General features: G+C 39.2%; 1 protein-coding gene across 2 annotated transcripts in view; it reads right to left on the bottom strand.

Annotated features, from left to right (window-relative positions):
- Positions 1–1,988: 1,988 nt before the first annotated feature.
- Positions 1,989–27,360, bottom strand: part of LOC127435003 (protein kinase C-binding protein NELL2-like) — a 71,351-nt gene continuing 45,979 nt past the window's right edge. For both annotated transcript variants that reach the window (XM_051688097.1, XM_051688098.1), the window contains exons 14-20: positions 19,164–19,286; positions 17,734–17,829; positions 7,936–8,076; positions 7,595–7,788; positions 7,056–7,232; positions 3,235–3,462; positions 1,989–2,427 (exon numbers count right to left, since the gene is read on the bottom strand). In XM_051688097.1, coding sequence (XP_051544057.1) covers positions 2,386–2,427; positions 3,235–3,462; positions 7,056–7,232; positions 7,595–7,788; positions 7,936–8,076; positions 17,734–17,829; positions 19,164–19,286 — 1,001 coding nt within the window. In that variant the 3' untranslated portion in view covers positions 1,989–2,385. The remainder of the gene's footprint in view (positions 2,428–3,234; positions 3,463–7,055; positions 7,233–7,594; positions 7,789–7,935; positions 8,077–17,733; positions 17,830–19,163; positions 19,287–27,360) is intronic.

Raw genomic sequence — 27,360 nt, 5'->3', positions numbered from 1 at the left:
AGAAAAGTGTGTGTGTGTGTGTGTGTGTGTTTAATGGGAGAGGCTATAGAGGCAAGTACACAGAACATCGACCAACCATTTAAACCAAGTATAATTGCACAGGATTACAGGTAATGAAATCAACACAAGCTCACCCTGCATGTCACCAGCCACTAGAATGGTTGAAAGACAGGCCCAGTGGTATTAAAGAGGAAAGAAGGATGAAAATTACCAGCAAGGATAATCACTAATAGGCAAAAAACAAAACAAAAAAAAACAAACAAAAAAAAACAAAACAAATTCCACTACAAAACTCTTATAAACTTAAAGGTTAAGTGTGTAATTTCTTTACCTGTATTTACCCAAGTTATCTTTTTACATTAAGATAGCAGAAGCAAATACATTTCAGCATTGAAAAATTACACACATCACCCTTGACAATGACTTATCAGGTTGATGTATTAAATCTTATGAGAACTGCATCACATTTCCTTCGCGTTTTCAGGATCTATTCTAGGTCATATTAAAAGAATATACACAGAAAATAAAAGATTAATTTCTAAATTACTATGATCATAATAGTTTTTTCCCCCCATATACATCATTGGGCTCTATGGGACAGCTCTGTGGGACAGCAAATTCAACAGAACATGGTTAATGCAAAACTTCCAATCTTACAGTAGCTTAAAAAGTTTTTAACATTCAAACTTTATTCAGAGTGTTAAATTATTACAAAAGACACCAATACATCTAGTTGTTTTTCAGTGGAAACCTTTTATTTCACCATGACACAATAGTGTACTAAGCCATCGAAGAAAACAATACATCAACTTGACATAAGGTGCAACTTAAAACATTAAAACAAAGAAATATTTTAAACAACATGAGAAACAAACACATTAAATAAACTATTCACAACATCAAGATATTCATTTCTCTGTAAGGGAGCTTAAACAACCATAAATACTGAAAGAATTAAACACTGCCTCTGGTAATGCCCGTCTGCCTTTTGGTCATTTACAAATGAAGTTTAAGGGTTCTTACCAAGTCTGCAGTCTTTTGAACCCATTCAGCAAAAAACTCTGTGATCAACAATAAGTTAACCTTTGTTCTCAATGTTGTTTCACCATCCAAAACATGACAACTGAATGGAATTTGCGAAATTTTACCTCATAATGCATCATGATTTCCAATAAAATTGTAGATAATTGACAATTAAACACAAATCATCAAATGCGCCAAGCGAATTCGCAACACTGCTCAAAGCTGAAATGATGCTGTCATCTGGTGGTTGCTTCTTTATCTTTTGTTATGTGGCTGAAAAGAGTGCTTTAGGGACTAAGTCGTCTGTATATTGTTTATGTTATAGTACACATGAAGATTTAGTATAAAATGTTTTTCTGAGGGGATGAAACTGTACAGGGAACAGAGAAAGAGAATGAATGAGTAGACTTGGGAGATGAAAGAAAGATTTAGCAAAAAATCACATCTTTCATGAGTTTCTTTGTATTTTTATATTTACCTGATAAGCAAAACTACATAACATATTGAGGCTTTTTTTTTTTTTTTTTGCAGGGAATATTTCTTTCCAAGCATTTTAGAAGAATATGTCAGCACTGTAGGTCCAAACAATTTAAGTGAATGGTGGCCAGAACTTTAAAGGTCCAAAAAGCACATAAAGGCAGCATAAAGGTAATCCACACAACTCCAGTGGTTAAATCCATATCTTCTGAAGCAATATGATAGGTGTGGATGAGAAACAGATCAATATTTAAGTCCTTTTTTACTATAAATTATCCTCCCTGCCCAGTAGGTGGTGATATGCACAAAGAATGTGAATTGCCAAAAACAAAAGAAGAAGAATGTAAAATTTAAAGCAGAGATTTATAGTAAAAAAGGACTTAAATATTGATCTTTTTCTCACTCACACCTATCATATCGCTTCTGAAGATATACATTTTACCACCGGAGTATTATGGATTACCTTCATGCTGCCTTTATGTGCTTTTTGGACCTTCAAAGATCTGGGCACATTTTACTTGCACTGTATGGACCTAATCTTTGTTTGTGTTCAGCAGCATAAAGAAAGCCATACACATCTGGGATGGCATGAGGGTGAGTAAATGATGAGAGAATTTTCATTTTTGGGTGAACTATCCCTTTAAATATAAGTGCATTTTGTCTTGTAGCACTGACAGATTTTGCATTTAAGATTTTGATGTGAACATTATTATCATAAAATTTACTAATATTCATGTTAAAATATCTGAAAACAAGTCTTAATATCTTATGCAATTTTGCTTCTTAGATATTTTACTGGAAAACAAGACAAAGATACTCATTAAGAATATGTTTTGTTTTTGCGGTGTAGAGAGAGCAGATCAGACATTTTGCATTTGAATAGAACTAGAGGCACAGAGGATCCACAGAGCAACAGATGTGACCATTCTGTAAGCATATAAAAAAGAGAGGGAAATAGAGAAGAAAAAGAAAAATCAGACATTAGCCAAAAAAGAAAGGTACTGTAGCTACTCATACACTCACAATACTGTATTCAAGCTATTTCTGTACAGTGTGCACGTTTGTTTCATTCATAGAATACGCATCAATACACCCTCTCACATGATGTAGATGACCTTGGCTAGCCACAGAGTGTGTGCTTTAATAAGTAGATGAATTCTCTCCTGACCATGAGCACCATTCTATTCTACAGCATTCATCTCTTTTCATTGCTTATTGAAGCTTCAGAATCACCAATCTCACTGCATCCAGGACAGTTTGCTAAGCCAATACATATATTTTGTATTTTGACATTGAAAAATGATACACTTTATTTTGTTTCCGACATATTTTGTTTCATGAATACCTTTTATACGCACCGAAACAATAAAATCAAAGCTGCTTCTGGGCATATAACCAAAGCCATTGTCCTTGACTGGTTTGGTACGGTTTTGGTATTTTTGGTATGTATATTAAAAATATAAAGGACATCTGGGGAATAGATGTCCCACAGTTTTGCAGGCTTTTGAAATCTGCAAATTTTTATTGAAAAATGTTGTAAATCTATATGGGTTTTTAATGGTTGATTCTTAAATACATTTTTATTATGGTTACATTTTGTCCCCCTAGTCCTGACTATGTCGTTAAAGTCTAAATAATACAAGTAAATACCAAATATACAATAATAAATACTCAAAGTACTCTGTCTTGGTGAATTGTAATGTGTCTGATGGTGGTTATGTAAGTGTGAAGTACCTTGCACTGGCAGAGGGAACACTCTGTGCCATGTTTGGTCCAAGCGGAGCCGCTGAAGCGAGTGACTCCGTACTCATCCACACAGGTCTTGGTGATGTCATTTCGGATGGTATCGGCCAGGCAGGGGTCCATAACACAGCGTGGACAGCACTCGCCCTCTGGAACCACTGTAAACTCACAGTCGGAGACCGTAGGACACAATATCGGCCAGCAGTCTACCTCTCCCCTCTGAAAAATACAAAACACAGATTACACACTTTCAAAAGAAAGTAATACGGGTTTGGAACGACATCAAGGTGAGTAAATTATGACAGAACTGTAATTTCCCTTTAAGATGCTGCAAAAAAACCTGCACAGTTACCTGGCAATTGTGTTTGCACTATATGTGTGTGTTCTTGTGTTATGCTCACTGATCCAGAAAGAGCCAGAATGAAGGATCAATATAACATACATCAGGTCAATGCTGGGTCTAATTTACTCACATACGTAGACACACACACTGGGCTGAGTTCTGTCTCCTCAAATGTTCTTGAAGACTTTATGTAACATCAGTTAGACAGCAGGTGATGTGTCAAAATATATATCAAGCCTTTGATTATTTTTGGATGTTTTCCAGAGACGCAAGGACAAACTGACGGTTTACCTGAAATGTCAAACATCAAAGTGTTTGAAGGTCATTTCCGGAAAAAAAGTGTGTGCTAAAAATGTGAGTGAGACTGACAGAGCAAAATAAACAGTGTTTTCATAGTTCACTCAAAAATGAGAATTGTCATTATTTACCATCATGTCATTCCAAATCTGTATACTGGTATTTTGTCCATGAAACGCATAATGAGACAGTTTGAAGAAAGTTTCTTTACAATGACAGTTGAAAGATACCATGACTGTCATGCATCAAAAAGGGCAAAAAGGAACCATCAAGGCACCTTAAAAGTATCCATATGACTTGTGCTCTATATTCCAAGTCTTCTGGAACCATAATACAGATTTTTATAAGGAAAAGACATTCCTCATACTATTATATCCTATCTTAAAACACAAACCACTCTTTTCTCTCTTTTTCCGTGTCTCTCCCTCTCTTTTAAGTTTTTTTGTTTCTTTTACTTCACAGAGAACACGAGAAAACTGATGAAAATAGGTTTCAAAGTTTAAAAGGGGTTGAAAATGACTAAAAGACAGTGCTGACTGATAAAGAATGTGAAAACATGTAATAAAACAATAACATAAAAGTGACACACAAAAAGGATGTAGTGAAACCTAATCACTAAAGGAATTTTAGTACAGGCTTGTTGTGCAATGGATCGGTTTGATTATATTCTTTTCTTAAAGCTGAATTAATGGACACAGATTACACCCTGTCTAGGATTAAAAGGGGCTTTCAATTGAAAGTATGTTATTAACCAACTGTCCAGAAGTCACAGAAGCTCACAAGTTTAGTAGTTTTAAACCCCGAGGATAAAGCTTTTTTACTCAGTGTACTAAAAAATCTCTCAGAGAAAAAGTGAACAGGGAGCCTGGCTGGTCGCTTAGAGCCTCTGACAGGTTTTGGACCTTTTGAGACCATTGACAGCTCACTGAGGGGAAAGGATTTGCACCAGAGAGAAAGATCGAGTTTGGTGGACTTACAATATCTGTTGCATGGAAGGTCTGTGCTGAAACAGTGCACAGGAGGGATGAATTCCAGTGGGGCTGCAGTGTTCAACATTTGGTGCAATATTTCCTGAATGGATATTGTAGAAGGTTCCACTGTGGCCAACAGTTTCTATGAAACGGATCACTGCACCAGAATGTAATACACAGAATGAATTTATACTGAGACTTTTGTATGTGTAAAAAGAAGTTGTTAAAGGGGAGACCTTCTACACATATATATATATATATATATATATATATATATATATATATATATATATATATTACCTTAAGTCCTCACAGTTAGTCAGTTTTTGCACCAAAAATAGTAATACAATTTTTTGTGACCATTTGCACCATTAGAAAGGGTTTGGCTGTTGAGTTGCTATAGCATTAATTGGCATCTTTCTGTATGTAAATGACATCTTTTATGATTAAGTAAACTCAAGTTCACACTATTGTTAATCAGGATGGGCCAAGATGGGCCAAGATGGGCCAAGAAAACTGAATAGTCGGTATTAATATATGGCATTATAACTGTGGGCGTTTATGTATTAATGTGTTTTCATGTCATTTAAGGTACAAGGTTATTCTTCAAAACGCCAAATATAGGGAATTGAAAAATGCAAAATAGCGCATTAGTCAATTGTGTAATAAATGCACAGTAGTTAAACAGCATTCACATTCTTGTTTTTCCAGAAGAATTTCTAATGTTTTTCAGCGATTATATATCATATAATATTCAAAATATTATATATATACAGTGCAAAAGTCTAAGGCACATAAGATGTTTCACAAAAACGTTTGTCTTAAGAAAATATAAATTTTAGACTCTCAAACATTCCTCTTGAAAATAGAATAGAATAGAACAACAGGGAGCCCTGTAACAGATGACACTGCCCCCACAGAGCCCGCCACTGAACATCGAGTCTGGGATTACACGGAGAGACAGCTTAAATTGATATAAGAACTGTGGCGCATTCGAAGATTGCAAATCCAAGAAGATTGGAACATCCTATCTGTCAACAACCAAGTGTCCAGGTGTACCTTGGAGAATTTGTGCTGTTTTGAAGGCAAAGGTGGTCAAACCAGATACTGATTTACTTTTTTAATGTTTACTGGACTTTGTATGACATTAATTGATAAATGAAAACTATTTATGGCATTATTTGGTTATTAGTAACACTATGGTTCTAATAAAGCACCCAACGTGGTCTTCTGCTGTTGTAGTCCATCCGCCTCGTGGTTCGACATGTTGTTCATTCTGAAATGTTATTCTGCTCACTACAATTGTACAGAGTGGTTATCTGAATTACCATAGACTTTTTGTCAGCTCGAACCAGTCTGACCATTCTCTGTTGACCTCTCTCGTTAACAATGTGTTTCCATCCGCAGAACTGCCGCTCGCTGGATGTTTTTTATTTTTGGCACCATTCTGAGTAAACTGTAGAGACTGCTGTGCGTAAAAATCCCAGGAGATCAGCAGTTACAGAAATATTCAAACCAGCCCGACTGGCACCAACAATCATGCCACGGTCCAAATAACTGAGATCACATTTTTCCCCATTCTGATGGTTGATGTGAACATTACCTGAAGCTCCTTACCCGTATCTGCATGATTTTATGCACTGCACTGCTGCCACATAACTGGCTGATTAGATAATCGCATGAATAAGTAGGTGTACAGGTGTTCCTAATAAAGTGCTCACTGAGTGTATATAGCATATTATAAACTGTATATTATATTATATAGTGAAAATTTTGTTAATAATCAACTTTCAATTCAGATGTTCACTTTAATTGTAATGCTGATAATATAACTGGTAAGAAATAAATTGTAATAAATTAGAAATATATAAAACGAAATTTTTTTTTTGGGAAATAAAAAAAAGAAAAGAAGAAAAAAAACAAAAAACATTTTTGGACCCCACTGTATAATGCTCTGCTTTGTCTATAAAATGAAAACAGATAAATAAATAAATAAATAAATAAATAAGACAGCTCAGACTATTTAAATAGCATGACTCATGGCTTAGGAGACAACTGTAGATTAGAGTGTAAGTATTCACTACGCATTAGCACACTGTTTTGTCATAGTGTTTGCACTTACTGGCCATAATACCCAGATTAATTTATCATTGGTAAAAGTAATGCATTACCACAAAGTTGGCCTTGCATGCTGCACTCACCATGCACTGGCACTGCTGGCAGTTCTCCACCCAGGTTTCTCCATTGCTGTAAGCTAGCAGACCGTTCTGGTGCAAACACTGAGAACTCATGCGTGGGTCACATTCAGGACAGCACAGCACATCCACCGTGGGATTCTCACAATCACACACCATCCGTCTACACATCACCAGTCCTGACTAAAAAAAGAGATTGAGACAGAGAGTGAGTAAAATGTGCGTAAAATACAAAAATGAAGAATGCCACATTTTCAAAAACGGATACCAAATAAATGATTTAATTTAATTTAATTATTTAGTGTTTTTATATTTATTTTTGCTTATTTTTCCTTTTCCCTTCATTTAATATATTTTGTTATTTAATTAACCCTGTTTATTTCTGTAGTGTCTATTACGGCATTTTAAGTACTGTATATGCTTTGTCAATATTTTTTATGCAGACAATCATGTCAGAAAAGCTTTATTGACTCTGGCTCTGAGTATGTTCCATTTATCCATCCAAATTTGTCTGTATATCAACCCATTAGGTTTGTCCAGCTCACCTGGCAAGAGCAGACTGAGCACCTGTCGTCATCCAGCACCCAAATCTGCCTGTTGTGTTTCACTTTTCCATCATGAGCGCAGTCTCCTGTGCAGTTCTTGCCGTGAGGACACCGGCAGTCATATCCTCCATCCACGTTAAAGCACACAGTGTCATTAGCACAAGTGTGCCTCCCCATCTCACATTCATCGATGTCTACCAACCAGAAAACAGAGAAAGAAAACAAACATAATTTAACCAATTGAGAGTCACTGATTAAATCCAGATTCACATACAACACTGAAACATCTAAAACTTTAGCTTTCATTGTTTATTTACAAACAGTCATCATAGACAAGTTACCTTCACATGACTCTCCATTGGCTGAGAACATTCCGTTGTCATGGTAGCCATCGCGGCACTCGCAGTGGTACCAGCCAGGTAGGTTGACACAAGTGGCTCGACTGTCACACTCCACAAATCCATCCAAGCACTCATCAATGTCTAAGGAGAGAAGATGGAGACCGAGGTAAGAAATTGGAAGTTTTCCAATTTACTTAGACTCAATTTACTTGGACTCGCAGTTCTCAAACTCTCAATGAGCAATACGTGACTAATGTCAGGTAAGAATTGTCACATAAATCATCATATATAAAATAAGTATAAAAAGTATAGCAAGTTATTAAATATGAAGTTGAATTTATCTGTCATGGCCAGAAAGACACTAAAAGGGATTGTCTCATCATTTAATAACCCTCATGCCATCTAAGATGTGTATGTATTTCTTTCTTCTGCAGAACACAACGTTTTTTAGAAGAATATCTCAACTCTGTCGGTCCATACAATGCAAGTGAATGAGTACCAACATTTTGAAGCTCAAAAAGAACAAAAAGTCTGCATAAAAGTAATTCATAAGATTCCAGTGATTAAACTGATATCTTCAGACGCGATATGATAGGTGTGGGTGAGAAACAGATCAATAGTGAGGTCCTTTGTTTTTGGCACTTTGCATTATTCGTGCATATCCTCACCTACTGGGCAGGGAGGAGAATTTATAGTAAAAACTGACTTAAACATTAAGTGTGTTTCTCACCCACACCTATCAAATCGCTTCTGAAGAGATGGATTTAACCACTGGAGTCTTATGGATTATTTTAATTATGCCTTTATGTGCATTTTAGAGCTTCAAAATGTTGGTACCCATTTACTTGCATTATATGGACCTACAGAGCTGAGCTATTCTTCTAAAAACCTTTGTTTGTGTTCAGCAGAAGAAAGAAAATCATACACATCTGGGATGGCATGAGGGTGAGTTATTCATTTTGGGGTGAACTATTCCTTTAAAAGACATTTAAAGGACTAAAGCTACTTTTTCAGAAGTCAAAATGTAATCATTTAAATCAATATATTTTGTACATTTGAAGTGCATTTTGGACTAATTTACAACAAAGTGTACAAAATAAAAATTAAACTTATTTCATAGAAGCAAGCATTAGTAAAAATAAATGTACACGGTTTCTAAGATGTTTTGGATATTGTAATGCAACCAGTGCAAGATTTTAAGATGTGCATTTGTTCATTTTATGATGCTTTTATCTAAAAAAGCTTAAAGAGTTCAAAAATGCATGCAGAAGAATTAATCCAAGGGAGAACACAATACAAGTAGTGTTACCATACAAAATTTCAACTGAGTAATAGAACAGTACAACACTATTTTTTGTTAATCTATCTCAACTATTTAACGGTTACAAAAACAGCCATAAAGTGCAATGCTCATGTTGTGTTATGCTAAACTGTATTGTACTGCTTCCACACCCTTCCCAAATTCTTAAATGGATAAAAATCTTAATAAGCATCTTTGAGTTCTGTCCTTGCACCAAACACAAAGAAAGTGACACAAAAAGAGATTTAAAATGACATCTCAAAAGAGTGTATCCAACAGCTGTAGGTAATGATGCTCTTCACAACCTATTCAACCAATTCCATGTCCTTGGATTAAGCTAACATAAAGAGCTATGCGCAGCATCTCTCATGGAGCCAGCCAGTTAATTGACAACTCAAATCACAATACAAAGAATTGAATAGTGACTAACTGACTTTTTACAGATTTACAAAATACTGTTTGGAGTGTGTTTCACTTCACCCATCTAATTAGAATTTGCGGGAGAATTGTGCGTTGTATTGTGTTTCAATGTCAAATTCACCATCTGAAATAAATTCAAGGCTGTGTAAAATTTGATGCATCCTGTATTTGTGTATGTGTGTGTGCCTGTAGCCTTGAATGTCTGTGAAAGAGCACAGAGTATGAGAGACTGCTTTAAGGACCCGCTTTAAGGATCTCATGAATTAGGTTTCCAAGTGCAGTGTGTTAGAACTGCATGAGCTGAGAATCTTTCATCAGAAAAAAAATGTCTGAGAATTTTTCATGTAAGCATTTCAGATTTCTCAAGCATTTTTACATATCTCCCTCGTCTGACTTCCACACTTTGGTAAAGACTTCAGTCCCTAAACACCAAATAAAGAGATGAGAAAAAAAGAAGAAAAATTTTGAAAATAACACAAATACTGCTGAATAATACATAGATGTAGGCAGTGCTGATGACATTTATTCATTTTCTTCCTTGAGCACAACCACACACACGCCCCACTCATAACCCTCAGAGGAATGGCTGGCATTTGTGCTGTCAGTAAAGAGTAGCAAGTATTGATTGACTGTGTATTCACAGGCAAACCCCCAGGGCCTATGCTGTCCTGCCAGCCCGACACTAATTTGTCAGGGAATGTCACAAGTAGACGGCACAATACATAGTCTCTATCTTATTTACTCCTCCTTCTTTACGCACATAACATTTGGGCTCCATAAAGGTGAAGTGTGTTTTTCTATGTTTATATAGGCATACTTTCTCCTGTCCCAGCTTAATAAGCATAGACAGCTATAAGCAAGCCATTCGTAGGTTGATTTCCTTGAAAAGTAAAAAACACTGTAGCTCTGCGGCGCTATCAAAACACCACAGCAACATTGGCTCAAATGTATCCGAAATCACGTACTGTCACAATATGTACTGTTTTTGATATAGGATGCAGTTTGCGGTCGGTAAAACAGTACGTTCTTTAGGTATGCATGCAAGCAGTATGAATAAATTCCAGACATACTTTATCTGGGCATTGACCTGTGACCCGAATATATGACATTATAACAACGACCAGAAAAGTCTTAACTATCACGAAAACGCAGAATGCAAGCAATTTTCATGTGGAGTTCAAAGAGGCGCTTGACGCTGACACTGATGCTATGATGCAAATCAAGAACGAAGCTTCATGATTGCTGTTGCAAAGTGGATAGCCACAGTCTGCCGGTTGATTAATATTGTGGAGAGTTTAAGAGATTTAATGCCCTTGCAATGAATATTCAACTTATGTGGGGACTAGGTCTTTCGATTAGTCAACTTCCCAATAGACTTTAGGTAACGTTTTAATGTTACTTGAATTGGTGCTATTTTAGTGCATTTCTATTTGAATACTGTGGAAGGCTTTGTTTGGTATTTAGAGTCAAATTTCAGCACTTTTAAAATTTGTGATTAATCGCGATTAACTACAAAAAATTATGCAATTAATTACGATTACAAATTTTAATCGACTGACAGCATCGTAATTAAAATGCGTGATTTCTATCACAAGTCCCAGCAAGGGCTTGTTTTGTACATTAAACAGCATTATGAGGTCCTTTCTTCATCTTTTTATCAGGGAAGCGCTGTTGTGTGTGTGTGTGTGCAGAGATTCTTTAATTTACTGAGATAATGACCTCCATGGCTCTATCAAAGAAGAGAGTGTAATGGTGTGCTGCATTATGCTATTTTATGCTAAACTTGTAGGCTCACCTTGGTATAAATGCTCTGGTGTGTGTGTGTTTGTGGTATGTGCGTCAGTGTAATGACTCCGGGTGGACATATTACAAAGGTTTCGCCCTGCCCAACATGCATTTATATTGTATTAATGGTAAATATGTTAATCGCGATTAAGAAAAGCTTTTTAAATTAATCGCATATGTTAACGCATTCATTCTGACAGTTCTAATATATATATATATATATATACAGTATGTATATCACTTACATTTGAAAAGAGCCATCCGACTTGTGGTTCACCGCCGTTCTTTGAAATCTAGTGTTTTGAATGTGATGTCTCCTCAGCTCCTGAGGGATTATGGGATTGTAAATTGTCCAGTCGATCCGCACCTCAGAATCATGCCTGAAATAGTAGGTCATCCGAGTATTTCTTGTTTACTGTTTTATGAATACCGAGGATTCGGGACATACTACTCCACTGAAATACTCTTTTGACATCCTATTTAGAAGGGAAGTATGGATATTCGCATGCATCATGTCTGTTTGTCCGACCAATGGAATACAGGGAGATTGTTTGTGAAAGCTGTTTGAAAACAATTATTTCAAACATTATTTTTGCAAATACATTGGGTGCTGTTATTGGTGCAGAAATTACACACTTCACCTTTTACTGGGTGCAAGCCAAGTATGTTACCTCATTTTCAGGATTGAGGGACACAAATATAATAATTTAAGAAAACCCCAATTGAAAAACCCACATCAATCAACCACTACTCTAAATATTGAGTGTCAGTGTATGGCCACTTTTTCAGCTGTCTGGGTTCCAGAAGTATTTTTCCCATTCATTTTCTCCATAGGGATTTCATAAAATTCTTCATTAAAACGTTCTAAGCCATGGACCAAACCAATCAGCTTCGAGGAAAATCACAACATTACAAACTTTGAGTTGAAGTAAAACAGTATTGAAAATCAGACAAAAAGGCAAAGGTACAAGGCGTATACTTACCGTCTTTAATGAGGGAATGAACTACAAACCCATGGAGCATTGTGAATGACGTAGTTAAATTAAAAAACGATGGAAAAAATACAACTTTTGATTTAAAGTTGTTTATTATAAGAATGGAATCAATACATTTTAAGTATATTGCAAAATATTCAGATTTATACAAATATAACCAGTTTGAAAGTGTAGGGAGAGGGACTTGGTTGTGTCACTTGCAGTGCATAATGGATTTCACCAATCAGAGATTTCAGGTCAAAACTGAAGTTCACATTTCAGGATGCAACATATTTAATACCTCACAAACTTGTTATCATTGGGGACAAGGTCCATTCTGAACATAATCAAAGAATTAGTGAGGATCAAGGTGCACTATACAGAACAGAACAATCACTTTTTGAGTGAAAGTGCCAAGTATAGCAGATAATCCAATCCCGTGGGTGCCGACTAAAATAGTTATGGGTCCACAGTGGAATTTTCTAGTCTATTTCATCAGGGACAATTCTTCAAATGGTAAGTCATCAATCCATTCAGTCCCTTAACATCTCGGCTGTTCCCACCCCTATTTCCTTCATCTTCCCCACTCTTGCTCTTTTTCTTCAATTCATCCTTCCCCTCCCCATCCCTCCACCCTCACGCTAATGAACAGATTCACACCCGCTGGGAAACTCAGCACAGTTGCATGGCCTTAGATGCAAAAAAGGGTCTTTGAATGTGTTTATGTGTGTGTGCATGAAAGCCTGGTCCTAAGTCAAAAGATTTTTTAAGATAAAGAATAAACCTTTCAAGACAGACCTTGCATGAGGTTGTTAAGCAATGAAATATGCTTCTGTAGAAGCATCAACTTCTGCAAGATAGAATTCCCAGTGAAGAAATACACTACCCATAATCCTTTAGGAAGATCCACCAATCAGAGAAGTCACTGTACACTTACACTTTCCTACACTCTCACTCTACTTATTTTTCTGAATATTTTTCAATAAACTTGACATGTATTGTTTTTCCACTTATAATTAATGACCAGGTCAATAGTTTTACAGTTAATAGTAATCAAATGTAATAATAATAATACAAAAGTTTTATTTGCAATGCTTCATGGGATATGTAGTTCATCATCTTATAACAGAACGTACACATTAGAAGAATATAAAAGTACACGGTCTTGTACCATTTTTAAAATATTTTCATATACTTTTTTGCTTCAAATCAAAGTTTGTAATGTTGTGATTCATCTCTGAGGAGGCTTGTTTAAGTTGATGGCTTAGAAATATTTACTGTAGAATATTTTAAAATTAATATGGAGAAATCAATGGAAAAAATATTTCCGGAACCAAGGCCGATAAAAAAAGTAGCAGTAACTGTTACATTCTATAAGAGTGCCAATTTAGAGAAACAGATTAAGTCTTATTAACCGAACCCAGTCTAAAAGGAATGAATGTTTCTGTTTTGACAGTGCTTTTGAGTCTTAATCAGGATAAAACAGAAGTCTGTATTACACAGTAAGTGTAGACATTCAACAACTAAACACTAATTAGCTCCACCTCATTAAACATGATAAGAATCGCCTTGGAATACATAAACCCAATGAAGCAGATATAATCAGAGTGCTTAAATAAACAGAGAGGAGTTGTATGAGAGGATAGAACCATTTTGTGTTAACAATGTTTCACTACTAAAGATCTGAAGATATTCTTATTGAAATTTCATTGGGGTAGGATTTCATTCTAGCTTTATATTATGAATAAAAATTAATAAATAAGACTCCAATATTGGTTCAAATGCAAAGTTAAGGTACAACTTTTGTCTGGGAGGTTGCACAAAAGATGCAACCATCGTAGACATTGTGGGGGACACGTCCAACCTGAACATAATCAAAGAACCAGAGGGGATCAGGGTTCACAATACATTACAGAACAGCGAGTGTGGACTAAAATAGTTGTGCCTACAGAGGAATGCTCTTCTCTCTTTTATCAGGGAAGAAATGCCCCAATATCTACTGGTTAAATCCATGCATTGCACCTACTTTTGCGATGTGAAGTTACTTTTTCTGTCCTCAAGAGCATGATTTCGCTACACACCCATCACATAAAGAATTAACAAGTAGCCTGCAGAAACATCATGTTTAAGAGAAAGGACCCCCGAGCCTGAGGCTTTTAACCCCCAAGGACCCAGTATAATTGGGTTCTCTTTATGAACAGAGCATGTATGAAGTATCTGAACCAATCCGATGGATAATACATGGTGCCAATCTTCTAAGAAGTAAGAGCTAAAATATGAAAGGGAATGAAGTCTCCCTACAGCTTCCTTTTCAAAGCAAGACAAAAAGAGAGGGAGAGACAAAAAAAGAATGCTTTCCTTGCTGCATTTATATTGTGAAAGTATCTCTATGCCAGGATATTTGATAGAGAAGATAATCCTCTGTCTCTGTGGTTCAGTCGATTACTCTCATTAAAGCGCAGAGTAACAATAAAAACGCAAAGCTCTTGTCAAATAATTGTTCTATTTAACTGGGAGTATAATATCCCCTGAACTAATGGATTGCTTTGTATACTGAACTGGTAGGGAGTATTAACAAAGTTGGCCATATGTGCAGACCTCAAGCTGGCATAGAGAGAGAGAAAGAGAGAGAGAGAGAGAGGCTTACTTTGAAAGACAGAGAGTTTAATAATGAAATTCCTTTAGTGCAGGGAAAAGAGGTTTCACAGGGACAGAGAACAGTCTTTTTCTTTCATGTTTGTTTGTGCAATATTTATCCCCTCTGTGCTTTTTTGGTAACATTACATTCCCCCTCAGAGAAAAAAAAGAAAACATGAGAGAGAGACTGTGAGGATTACAGACAGCAGAACTTACAAAACAATGAATAAAACACATACAATCTATCTCTCTCACACATGTAAATGCAAAACACATGCCACAACACAGAGACAAAAAGGCCTCTTCATATGCCAGTTACACAAATACAAGGGATCCAATGTCAGCGGATCATTTTCATCATGAGATTTTAGGTTAAAATGTATAATCTATAAGTAAAAGTATCCATTTTATGTGCTGTGACTGGACATGTCAACTTCCCAAAAGTATTTCATGTTAACATGTAGCACAGTACACATAGGGACAAACTCTTTTCCGTGTTAACTCTCATCGCAAACACACACAGCAGTGATGTGTATGTGTATATATATGTGAATTTGTGTGTCAGCCAGTGTTTCCTCTTAGAACGGTGAGTCAGGAAAACCACACCTCACTCTCTTTCCTCTCTATCTCTCCACCAGCTGCCTCCAATAGTCCCCAAACCTCCTCATTTGCTCTAGCTTCACTCCTCTTTTTCGCTCTCCCTTCATCATGCTTCTGTCACTCACACATAGAAGTGAGGGGGTGCTGGACTGGTTTGTAAAATCCATTGGCAGATGGCCTGCTGGTTAATGTTGTGCAAAAGGTTATGAGGTCTCTCCCTCTCCTACACACACACACTGATACCCATGCCTATAAAGAGCTTCATGTCTATCTTTTCTGTTAGCACTGAAGGTGAAATGCTGTGCGAAGCCACAAAATCAAATCCATTTATATGGAGGTAAGTGTGTTGCAAAACATATATAGTTGTCCCAAATAGTGTTTTGACACTTATGCCACAATATACACACTACTGTATATAGATACAAAATATCAAACCAAGTGGCATTTATTTTAAAGAAAGATTTCAGAAGCACACTTTTAAAGTAAAACATTTAACGAAAAGTCTGTCGGGTTTTATAATTATGAAATAATAGGTTTACTGTATATTAATACTATTCAAAATTATGACACTTTCTAGTGGTTAAAGTGGTCAAATGTCCATAAATAATGTGATGAATTATACATGGTTACTCTCCTTGGACACCTGTGTGAACCTGTTTGAGAATTTTGCTTGAAAGGTTGCACTTGTGCTTAGATTAAATTAAAGGGATGGTTCACCCAAAAATGAAAATTCTCTCATCATTTACTCACCCTCATGCCATCTATGATATGTGCGACTTTCTTAACAGACTTAACAGACCAAAATATACCTCCTTTATTACTGTACAGTACATCTTGCCATTGCAGTTTCTAGGCACGATCATGACTTCAAGCTCGCTTACACTTCCTAGTGCTTGACACATGCTTAGAGCGCTAAATGGTGCTATAGGAAGTGTAATCAAGCTTGAAATCATGATCGCCAAGGAGATTGCTGTCAAGGAGTTACATTGTGGTCTATTCTCACCCAAAACCAACTGGATAATTTCAGAAGACATGGATTAAACCACTGGAGTCTGATGGATTATGTTTATGCTGACTTTATCTGCTTTTTGAGCTTCAAAGGCCTGATCACCATTCACTTGCATTGAATGGACCTACAGAGTTGAAATATTCTTCTAAAAATCTTCGTTTGTGTTCTGCAGAAGAAAAAGTCATACACATCTGGGATGTCATGAGGGTGAGTATATGATGAGAGAATATTTTGGGTCAACTAAACCTTTAAGTATAATAGTTGGGAGAACTGGCGAGCCAATTTCTTTGCGCTTTATTATTTTTCTTATACTTTTTTGCACTTTATTATCATGCACACGAGTTATAGAGAGAGAGAGAGAGAGAGAGAGAGAGAGAGAGAGAGAGAGAGAGAGAGAGAGAGAGAGCAAAGCCACGTAAAGATTGTTAAAATACAAAAAAAGATGCACTAGGTTTATATAGCTCTCTTGTTTCTTTTTAATCTGTCAAAATGACAGGTGGCATTTGGAATTATCTGTCAATGTTTTAAAAAAATCTGTAAATGAATGAGAATTTTCAGTTAATGCAACCCCTGGTTGAGTGGTTCCTTGGCTACATTTTTTGTATCAATTCATCATTGTCGTAATATAGGATTTTATTACTAGTCATAAAAGCACATAACATTAAGTGTTAAGTCATTGCTGAGTCATCCACTTCAAGTCCAAGTCGAGTCTCGAGTCACTGGTCCTCAAGTCAAAGTCAAGCCATTTTCTGCATTTAATTAAGCAAGTCACAAGTCCTTAAATTTGCCCACGAGTCCCCCATCTCTGGATCTTTGGGCATGTTCACCTTCTTGGAATGCATCTGAGAAAGGTATTTTACCAGCTCAAAAACCATAAAAAAAAACAAGTCACCTCCCCTCCATGGCACAGTACAATATTTTCATCAACTCAGTCCAAGCAGTATAATATGAAAACACTTGAGGGGCAAATGCACAGTGTGTGGACATGTTGTAGACTTCAATGCACTATATTTTTTGCACCCTAATGGAAAGCTTACAGGAAATGACCTTCTGTTTCCCTAATTGCATCTTACCTGTCTCACATCTCTTTCCAGTAAAGCCCTGCTGACAGACACAGGTATCTGGAGAAATGCAAGAACCACCATTGAGACACTGACCCTCACAGAGCGCTGCCAAAACAAAAGACACAAGGGTAAACACATATTTCAGCAAGACTAAACCACATTAGTACAGACGCACACTAGAGTTTTGCTTATTTATTTTCAAGTGGCCTTCCGAGGCCACAAATGTTTTTACTTGACTTGTTCAAGCGTGGTAACTAAGGTCACTAACAAAATTATTCAGAGCTGTAATTCTGCTCTATAATTCAGACATGGTCTCGAAAGCCAAACATTTGACAACTGGCATAAAGTCTGGCTGGTGCATATTGTAATTTATTCTGGAACAGAGTGAAATTGTATTTATATTATGGCACAGCATTCCATTCTGCAGACAATCCCAAAGAAAATGAAAGGAAACATGTTTGTTTACTTTTTTGGACAGAGTTTTCCCTCCATCCCGATGTAATAACACAATACCTTAGAGACATAATTCCACAAACAAAGCAGAGTATACAGTTGTGCTTGATGAATTTGTTAACTTTCAGACACAAGCCCGACCGCATGCAATTCTTGCAAAACTCTTTTATTAAAACACCACACTATGAATCTTGCAAACATCAGCCAATCCAGCAAAAAAAAAAAAAAAAAAAATTCCTATAAGCATCCATTTTAACATTTTACCAAACCTACTAACATTTAACAAACTTAAACACTTGGCAAACCGATGAGGTAAAACTGTCACCTGTATGCAATGTGCATCAAAATATATTTTAAGTTATTGCATTTTAAAAGTAGGAAACATACAGAGAAATTGGCTAAGAAGAGGATAAGTTTAGTGGGACCTTTTTAGTTTTAGCTCCAGTAATTCTTAAAGATCTACTTAATAAAAATGACATTTAAAATGGACAAAACATTTATTATGAACAATTACATATATCAAAAATTACAGCTGTCTCAATTAAAAAATCGTGAAAAGAGTCAATTACAGAATTTCGTGGTGTCAATATTTTCTATTTTTTATTAATATCAGGGTTTTTTTTTCAGCAATGTGCCAATGTGAAGTCAACTGTTTAGGCACCGTTTTAATTTACTGATATATAAAACAAAAATAAAGTAATTCAGGAACACAGTTCTCAGCTTGTTTTGGATGTGTAGCCTACATAAAGAATAAAGCAATTCTATTAATCAAATAAATTCTATTAATCAAAATCCATCACAATTACAATATCAAGGGAAATAATCAAGAATTATGGAAAAAATCCAGTGAAGGAAAATACCATTCCATTGTGGATGAGAGGTGTAAACACCAATCAATGCGTTCAACCAAAAACATATTAGTGTGGACATGGCCTTAGTCAAAGCTTGTGTACAGTTTAGTGCTTAATGCGGGTGTTTGCACTTACCTTTGCAGACAGTGCCGTTACCCAAAAATCCTGGTTTACAGGTGCAGCTGTGTCCACCAACCGTATTGAAGCAAAGAGCATTCTCATCGCAGGTATTCAATCCACGCGCACATACATCGTGCTCTGAAAACAAAAGAGGAGTGTGAGTCATTGTGTGTCTGTGTGTTTTGCACACTTTCCACAAACTTTTCGCATGTTCGGCACTTTCTATCCTCCTTTCTGCTGTTTCTTCTCTGAGGAAATAAAGCCCTGTCTCAAAGATGAAAAGCAGGCAGAAGGAGGGAAAGAGAGAGTGTGTGTGAGAGAGAGAGAGAGAGAGAGAGAGAGAGAGAGAAAGAGAGAGAGAGAGAGACAGAGATAAGAAATAAAAGCGTTGAAAAGGGTTGGTGTCAGATGTATATGAGCATGATGCTTAGGGATTAACTGACACTATTGTACAGAACAAATATGCCACAGTTTTTGCAGAAGGTTGTCTGCATATTTGAGATGCTGTCAAAGAGTTTTTGCACTTTTACTCTCTCTCTCTCTGGGAGGCAAAGATTCAAAGGGCTGAAACACCCAAAGTTTATTATGTGGGGTAATGTTGTTCTAGAAGATTACAACTGGTTGCAAAGTGTACCATTTTCATTTGAGTAAATCACTTGGTTTAGACAATTTGTTTCATTCGAGTCACCACTCAAAAATGTTTCCAGATGTCCCCACGCATTTTACAAGATTTTTAATAAATAGTGAAATAATGATTTAATTAAATACTGATGTTTTTCACTATAGATGATTTTCCACCATTGGCCAAATGGTTCTCGTTTTAAAGGCGTGCCATTCTATGCAGATCCGGGCCAGTTTGACCAGCTATGTTTTCTTTTTCCACTGTGGTTGTTGAATATACGTAACAAATACGTCAGTTGGCAACAGCATGAGAGGTAAACATTGGAGTGAGTGCACTTTGAAGGATGATCGCATATTCAAGTTTTTTTTGGAGTGCTTTTTCCCCTGGTTTTTACTCTGCTAAAGGAAGGTGAGAGGTTTACCATCATTTGCTAAGGGGTTTGAGTTAAAAGTTCTTAGACTAGGTAAAAAGGACATTTATTGGCAAATATTATATGAGTAATATAATCATATATTATATGAGTTTTAATGAGCTAGCTAGCGTAATCTACCTCCCTGATGAAAAAGGCATGTAGAAAAATAATGTACTACTTTTACTAGTTAAACCATCCATCTTCTAAAGCCACTGGTCCTACGTATGGTCACAGGTAGTGCTGGAGCCTATCCCAGCTGTTTCAGGCTGAAGGCAGGGAAACACCCTGGGCTAACACACAAACATACACATTCACACTCCCACTCTCACCTATGGGCAATTTAGAATTTCCTATTAACTTAATCTGCAGGTTTTTGGACTGTGGGGAAAACCAGAGCACCCAGAGGAAATGAACACAAACACAGGGAAAACATGCAAACTCCACACAGAAAGGGGACCCTCCTTGCTGTGAGGTGACAGTTCTACCAACTGAGCCACAGTGCCACTACTAGTTAAACCATCATCATAAAATAATAAAGATACACCAAACATATATATATATAAAAAAATGTATTACATTTTATTAGCCTCACTATAGCTAAATTTGCCAGCTCCATAGAAACAAATGAGTTACCTTAGCATTGGCAAATTGACAATCGTGAGTCACCACGTACTAAAGCCATTCCACCAGCACGGTTGAGCACGGTAAAGAAATCCGGGCTGGGAACAGTTTGTAATCGTGCTGTACTGAACCGTGCTAAAGTGGAAATGCTAGTGAAAGTGGGAATAGATTTGTGTTAAATGTTGAATTGTTTATGATTCTAACATGCCGTAGTCTTACTACCAAACAAAGTTGTCCCTTACCATCAAGTGATTTACAAAAACTCTGTGAATCAATTCAAATGAATCATTAAAAAAGTCAGATTTTAAAAAGAACAGAGAGCTGCATTTAAAATATCTATATAATAATATACTAAAAAAAAAATCTCATCCTGCAGTCAATGTGATTATGAAGTCATATCACAATGTTTCAGTCCTATAATGGCCTCCAGGTGACCTGATGCTATAAAAAAGGCTTCACTCAATCTGTCTGAAATGTCAGTGAAATTAAGTCAATGAAAGGTCCTCTCTTGCAAAACCTATTTCTCTTTGGGGGAAAATGTTCCCAAAGCGGCTGAAAGAATCTTACACAGAACGCAAGTGATCCTCATAAATCTATTATACTGAGCTATCAACAGAAAGAGAGAGAGAGAGAGAGAGAGAGAGAGAGAGAGAGAGAGAGAGAGAGAGAGAGAGAGAGAGAGAAAGAGAGAGATCTGTAATAACAACTGATTGATAACAGAGAAAAAACATTTATTTTTTGTTTAGCTTCTCTGTCCTAAAGCTGTTTATGAAAAGATGAAAAGTGCAAAGACCCAAAGGAATATGAAATTTAGACCAATAAACAATTTAGTCCTATATCCATCACCATTAACTCCCCTGATGCCAGCTCTGTTTACCTCAATCAGTGATATTACTGTCCTGCCAAGAGGGTTGTTTGACTGAGACAGATTGTTCACAGTGGATGTGTAAGTGTGGTCTGATCATCTGAAGAGCTCTCATCTGCTCAGAGTATTGGCTCATCTGCCTGTGACAGCTAAAGTGACACCAATTATCCTCCTAATTAGCCATATTAACAAAGCTTTTGTCTCCTCCTCTCTTACTCTAACACATACAATATTCATTCACTTTCTCTCAGATTTGTGGGCTGTTCATGGGAGATCTGTCAGCTATACCACCAGGTGAAAAATAGAAAATATGAGTTCTCTCTTTTACTCACACACTCATAGCTTCTGGGTGTGCCTCTAACCATGGGCAGTTTTGGCCCTGTGGATTTTCAGAAAAAGAAAAACCTTTTTTCACTAGTTTATACAATTTGTCTACTAACAATAGTGCATTTATGCTACATACATCACAGGAGAATTTAAACTGCAAATACTAATAGTTCCCTATCTGTCACTCACTCGACGTTGTGTCGATGTAGTGACACTAGGGTCACTCTTGGGAGCCCTAGACACCTCTAGTCTATGATAAAAGGCCAATGAAAATTGGCGAGTGGTATTTGCATGCCACTCCCCCGGACATACGGGAATAAAAGGAGCTGGTATGCAACCACTCATTCAGATTTTCTCTTCGGAGCCGAACGGTCATGCTCACTGAGCTGAATTCCCACGACTGTTCAATCACCTCTGCTGGATCTGACGGCGCATTTCAGCGGCTTCTCCCCCCCCTGCAATGGTGCAATGCAGAGAATGCCCCTGGGCGCTTCGGCAGAAATAAGAGTATATTTCTCTAAAAGAGTATATTTCTCTAAAAGAGCGGCACACACGGAACATCTTTTTAAAGACGCGTCTTTTTAAAGATTCCTTTCCGATTGTGTGTTATTCCTGGTTGCGCTCGTTATCTCTCACCTTCTGACTGTCACGATCACTATCTTTCGTGTCTAGGCACTGCTCACGCGGAGACAGCATTCGTGGATGGTCATGTTCTCATTGCGAGGACATGTCCATGGCAACGATGCGGTCGTGGCTTGCCATCATAAGAAAGCAAGCCACCCCAGAGGCTCCCCTTTTACCCACGGGTATGAGGCCAGCGCGGCTAGCACTGGGGGCGATTTGGGGACCCCAATGGGACTGCCTCCGCCGGATATCCCACCGGGGAACTCCCATTCCCCAGCACGCTCCTCTGCCCCGATCGGGCTTCTGGATGAGTCCGCCGGCTCATCTCACGGCGAGTTCGACCTCTTATTCGGAGCCCGCGAAAGTGATGAGCTCTCGAGCGCAGCATCGGAGAGCGGGCTAGTCCAGTCGGACACGGAAGCCTCAGCTGGGCTCCTCCCTTCGGGGATGATAGCTTTTCCCTCGATGATTGGTTCCTGGCTCGTGGCGCCGCTCAAAGCCACGCCCCGCCCCCGTTCCTTTCTTCCCGGAAGTGCATGAAGAGCTGACAAGGTCGTGGGAGGCACTTTTTACTGCCTGGTCCCGATCTTTTCAGCTTCCCTGCCCTCACTACCCTCGATGGTGGGGAGGCCAAGGGCTATTCGGCAATCCCCCGGTGGATAAAGGCGCTCGCGGTGCACCTATACCCCCGTCCAAGGCCTGTAGGCCTACAGTGCCGCAGGACAAGCTGCCTCCGCCCTGCACACCATGGCTCTCCTGCAAGTCCGCCAAGGCACTAAAGGAACTGCACGAGGGTAGTTCTGCCCCGGGATTGATGCAGGAATTGCGCTCGGTGACCGACCTCGCTCTCCAAGTGACGGAGGTCACGGCGCAGTCTTTCGGGTGGACCAGGAGCGCCACCTTTGGCTCAACCTGGTCGAGATGGGTGAGGCCGACAGGACAAAATTCCTTGCTGCCCCCATCTCCCAGGCTGGCCTATTCGGTGACACCTTCAAGGACTTTGCCCAGCAGTTCTCGACGGTGGAGCAGTAGACGGAGGCTATCCGGCATATCCTGCCCCAGCACGGCTCAATATCCCGCACCCTGTCTACTCGTCGCCGCGGTGACTGCACCGGCTCCGCCACAGCCCACCCCTTCGGCCCGGCCCCAGTGTGGAGCCCACCGCAGGAAGCAGACAGGACAAGGTGTGGCACCTCGAGCTCTGCCCCGCCGCGAGGCCCCACCTGCTGGTACGTCTGACAACGTTGTCCCTTTGGTCCCCCTTGCACGGAACTTGGACGCATGGCTTGTGCTTTCCAATCCGTCATGATGGCTGGTCCGGACCGTCCGACTCATCTATGCGATTCATTTCGCCGGGTGTCCGCCCAGGTTCAGCGGTGTCCACTTCACCTTGGTGAAGGACAAAAACGCTGCTACCTTGCGTGGAGATCGCTACCCTCCTATGGAAGGGAGTGATAGAACCTGTACCTCCAGCCGAGATGAAGAAGGGGTTTTACAGCCCCTACTTCATCGTACTGAAAATAGGGTGGGTTGCGGCCAGTATGCTTTACACAGACTCTCGTTCAAGATGTGGACGCCAAAACGCATTCTGGCGAGCGTCCGGCATCAAGATTGGTTCACGGCGGTAGACCTGAAGGATGCGTACTTCCACGTCTCAATCATTCCTCGACACAGACCCTTCCTGCGGTTTGCATTTGAGGGTCAGGCATATCAGTACAAGGTCCTCCCTTTCGGCCTGTCCCTGTCTCCTCGCATCTTCATGAAGGTCGCAGAGGCAGCACTTGCCCCGCTAAGGGAGGTGGGCATTCGCATTCTCAACTATCTCAATGACTGGCTAATCTTAGCTCACTCTCGGGGCATGTTGTACGCACACAGGGATTTGGTGCTCTCACACCTCAGCCGACTAGGGCTTTGGGTCAACCGGGAAAAGAGCAAGCTCCTCCCGGTTCAGAGCATCTCTTTTCTCGGTTTGGAGTTGGACTCGGTCTCTTTGACAGCGTGCCTCACGAGCAAGCACACCCTGTCGGTGTTGGTCTGTTTGACGGTGTTCAAACAGAAAACAGCGGTTCCACTGAAACTTTTTCAGAGGCTCCTGGGGCATATGGCATCCTCAGCGGTGGCCACCCTGCTCGGGTTGATGCATATGAGACTGCTTCAGCACTGGCTTCAGACTCGAGTCCCGAGATGGGCATGGCGCCACGGGACACATCACGTGGTCATCACGCCGGTCTGTCACCATCTTTTCAGCCCTTGGACCGACCTCTTGTTTCTACAGGCAGGTATTCCCCTAGAACATGACGGATGCCTCCAAAATGGGCTGGGGTTCTTTTTGCAACGGGCACGCAGCTGCCGACTTATGGACGGGCCCGCGGCTGCGTTGGCACATCAATTGCTTCGAGTTGCTGGCAATTCTGCTCACCCTGTGGAGGTTCTGGCCGTTGATCTAGGGCAAGCACATACTAGTTTGGACAGACAACACGGCAATGGTAGCATATGTCAACCACCAAGGCAGTCAGCGCTCTCATTGTATGTCACAACTCGCTCCTCCTCTGGAGTCAGCAGCACTTCAAGTCGCTGCGAGCCATTCACATCCCAGGCAACCTCAACACTACAGCGGATGCGCTGTCACGACAGGTTACCCTCAGGGGAGTGTGGAAGCTCCACCCTCAGGTGGTCCAGCTGATTTGGAGTCAATTCAGACAGGCACAGGTGCACCTGTGAATCCTCCCCACTGCCCGCTCTGGTACGCCCTGACCAAGGGTTCAGGGGAAGTGGAGGGTTCCTCTCTAACCCGACGCTCGCGGCCGCCCGGGAAAGCATGTCCATCATTTCGGCATTGGCCTGTGACTGGGCAATCGTCCCCAAAGGGGGAAGCCCAGCTGAGGCTTCTGCGTCCAACTGGACAAGTCCACTCTCCGATGCTGCGCTCGAGAGCTCATCATCTTCGCGGGCTCCGAACAAGAAGCCAGACTCGCCATGAGACTTGCTTTTCTTACGAAAGCAAGCTGCGACCGCAACGTTGCCATGGTCATGTTCTTGCAATGAGAACATGAACCATCCACAAATGCTGCCTCCGTGTGGGTCGCGCCCAGATACGAAAGACAGCGATCATGACCATCCGAAGTTGAGAGATAACGACCGCAACCAGGAATAACACACAATCGGAAAGGCATCTTTACAATGACGCATCTTTAAAAAGACATTCCGTGTGTCCGCTCTTTTAGAGATATATACTCTTATTTCTGCCGAAGCGCCCAGGGGCATTCTCTGCAGTGCACCGGTGCAGAGGAGGGAGAAGCCGCTGAAATGCGCCGTCAGATCCAGCAGAGATGAATGAACAGTAGGATTCAGCTCAATGAGCATGACCGTTCGGCTCCGAAGAGAAAATCTGAATGAGTGGTTGCATACCAGCTCCTTTTATACCCGTATGTCCGGGGAAGTGGCATGCAAATACCACTCGCCAATTTTCATTGGCCTTTTATCAAAGACCAGAGGTGTCTCGGGCTCCCAAGAGTGACCCCTAGTGTCACTACATCGACACAACGTCGAGTGAGTGACAGATAGGGAACATTGGTGGAGATGAAAGTGGTGGTAATGATATTAAAAAATTTTTTTACTAAAATGGCCAACTCCTTTGTCTTGCAAAGGCTAATTTTATAGCTTGCATTTTATTTGAAATGCAGAAAAAACTTAGTAAAAAGTTTCTAAGACCTTCATATAACAAAAAGAAAATCTGTTATTTTTAAAAGAATGGTTCACCCAAAAATGATAATTCTCTCATCATTTACTAACCTTTATGCCGTCTCAAACTCGTATGACTTTCTTTCTTATATGGAACACAAACAAAGATATTTTGATGGCGATATGCGGTGTTTTTGTCCATACAATGCAAGTCAATGGGATCCAACACTTTCAAGCTCCAAAAAGCTTTAAAGTGTATTAAAGGTAATACATACATTGTGTCAAGTGCAAGGAAGTCTGATTGCGCTTCAAATCATGATCCTGCCAAGGAGACTGCAGATGTTAAGATTTAAAGTAAAAATATGTTACATTTTGGTCTGTTTCACACCAAAACCAATCGTATTACTTCAAAGGAGTTGAACTGATTACCTTAATGCTGCTTTTAAGTTCTTTTTTGGAACTTGTAATATTGGATCTTACAATATGGATAAAAACACCTCATATCCCTTTCAAAAACTATTTTTTTTTTTTTGTGTTCCGTAGAAGAAAGAAAGTCATACAAGTTTGAGATGGCATAAGGGTGAGTGAATGATGAGAGAATTATAATTTTTGGTCGAACTATTCCTTTAATAAAAATCAACCCCTGGGTCACAAAAGTGCATATAGCATATACTGTGAAACATCCTTCTATCACTTCCTTTTTCACTCTATTTCCTTCTCTGCGTCATCTTCTCTTCTCTCACTCCAGATCCCAATGATTACATGTGTCTGGTGTCTTTTTCTCCAGTACATAACAGTTTCCATTTTCTCAAACTCATCCTCCAGTGAACCAAAACTGCCTAATCAACTTAAGTCATAAATCTTTACACACACTCAGATGAAAACACACTTTAAATCGCTTGTGTCTCATTAAAATCTCATTCAAAATGTAATTAAATCATCTCATTAAAATGCACTTTGATGAATGGGTGCTGATTGGCTGGATGCTTTTGAACATCTCAGGATGCATCATCAGACAAATCGAAGATCCTTCACTGACGAAGCTTGGATAATCAGTTTG

This window comes from Myxocyprinus asiaticus, chromosome 45, assembly GCF_019703515.2.
Source record: "Myxocyprinus asiaticus isolate MX2 ecotype Aquarium Trade chromosome 45, UBuf_Myxa_2, whole genome shotgun sequence".
NCBI classification, from domain to species: domain Eukaryota; kingdom Metazoa; phylum Chordata; class Actinopteri; order Cypriniformes; family Catostomidae; genus Myxocyprinus; species Myxocyprinus asiaticus.
This window is presented reverse-complemented; position numbering and strand designations above follow the sequence as displayed.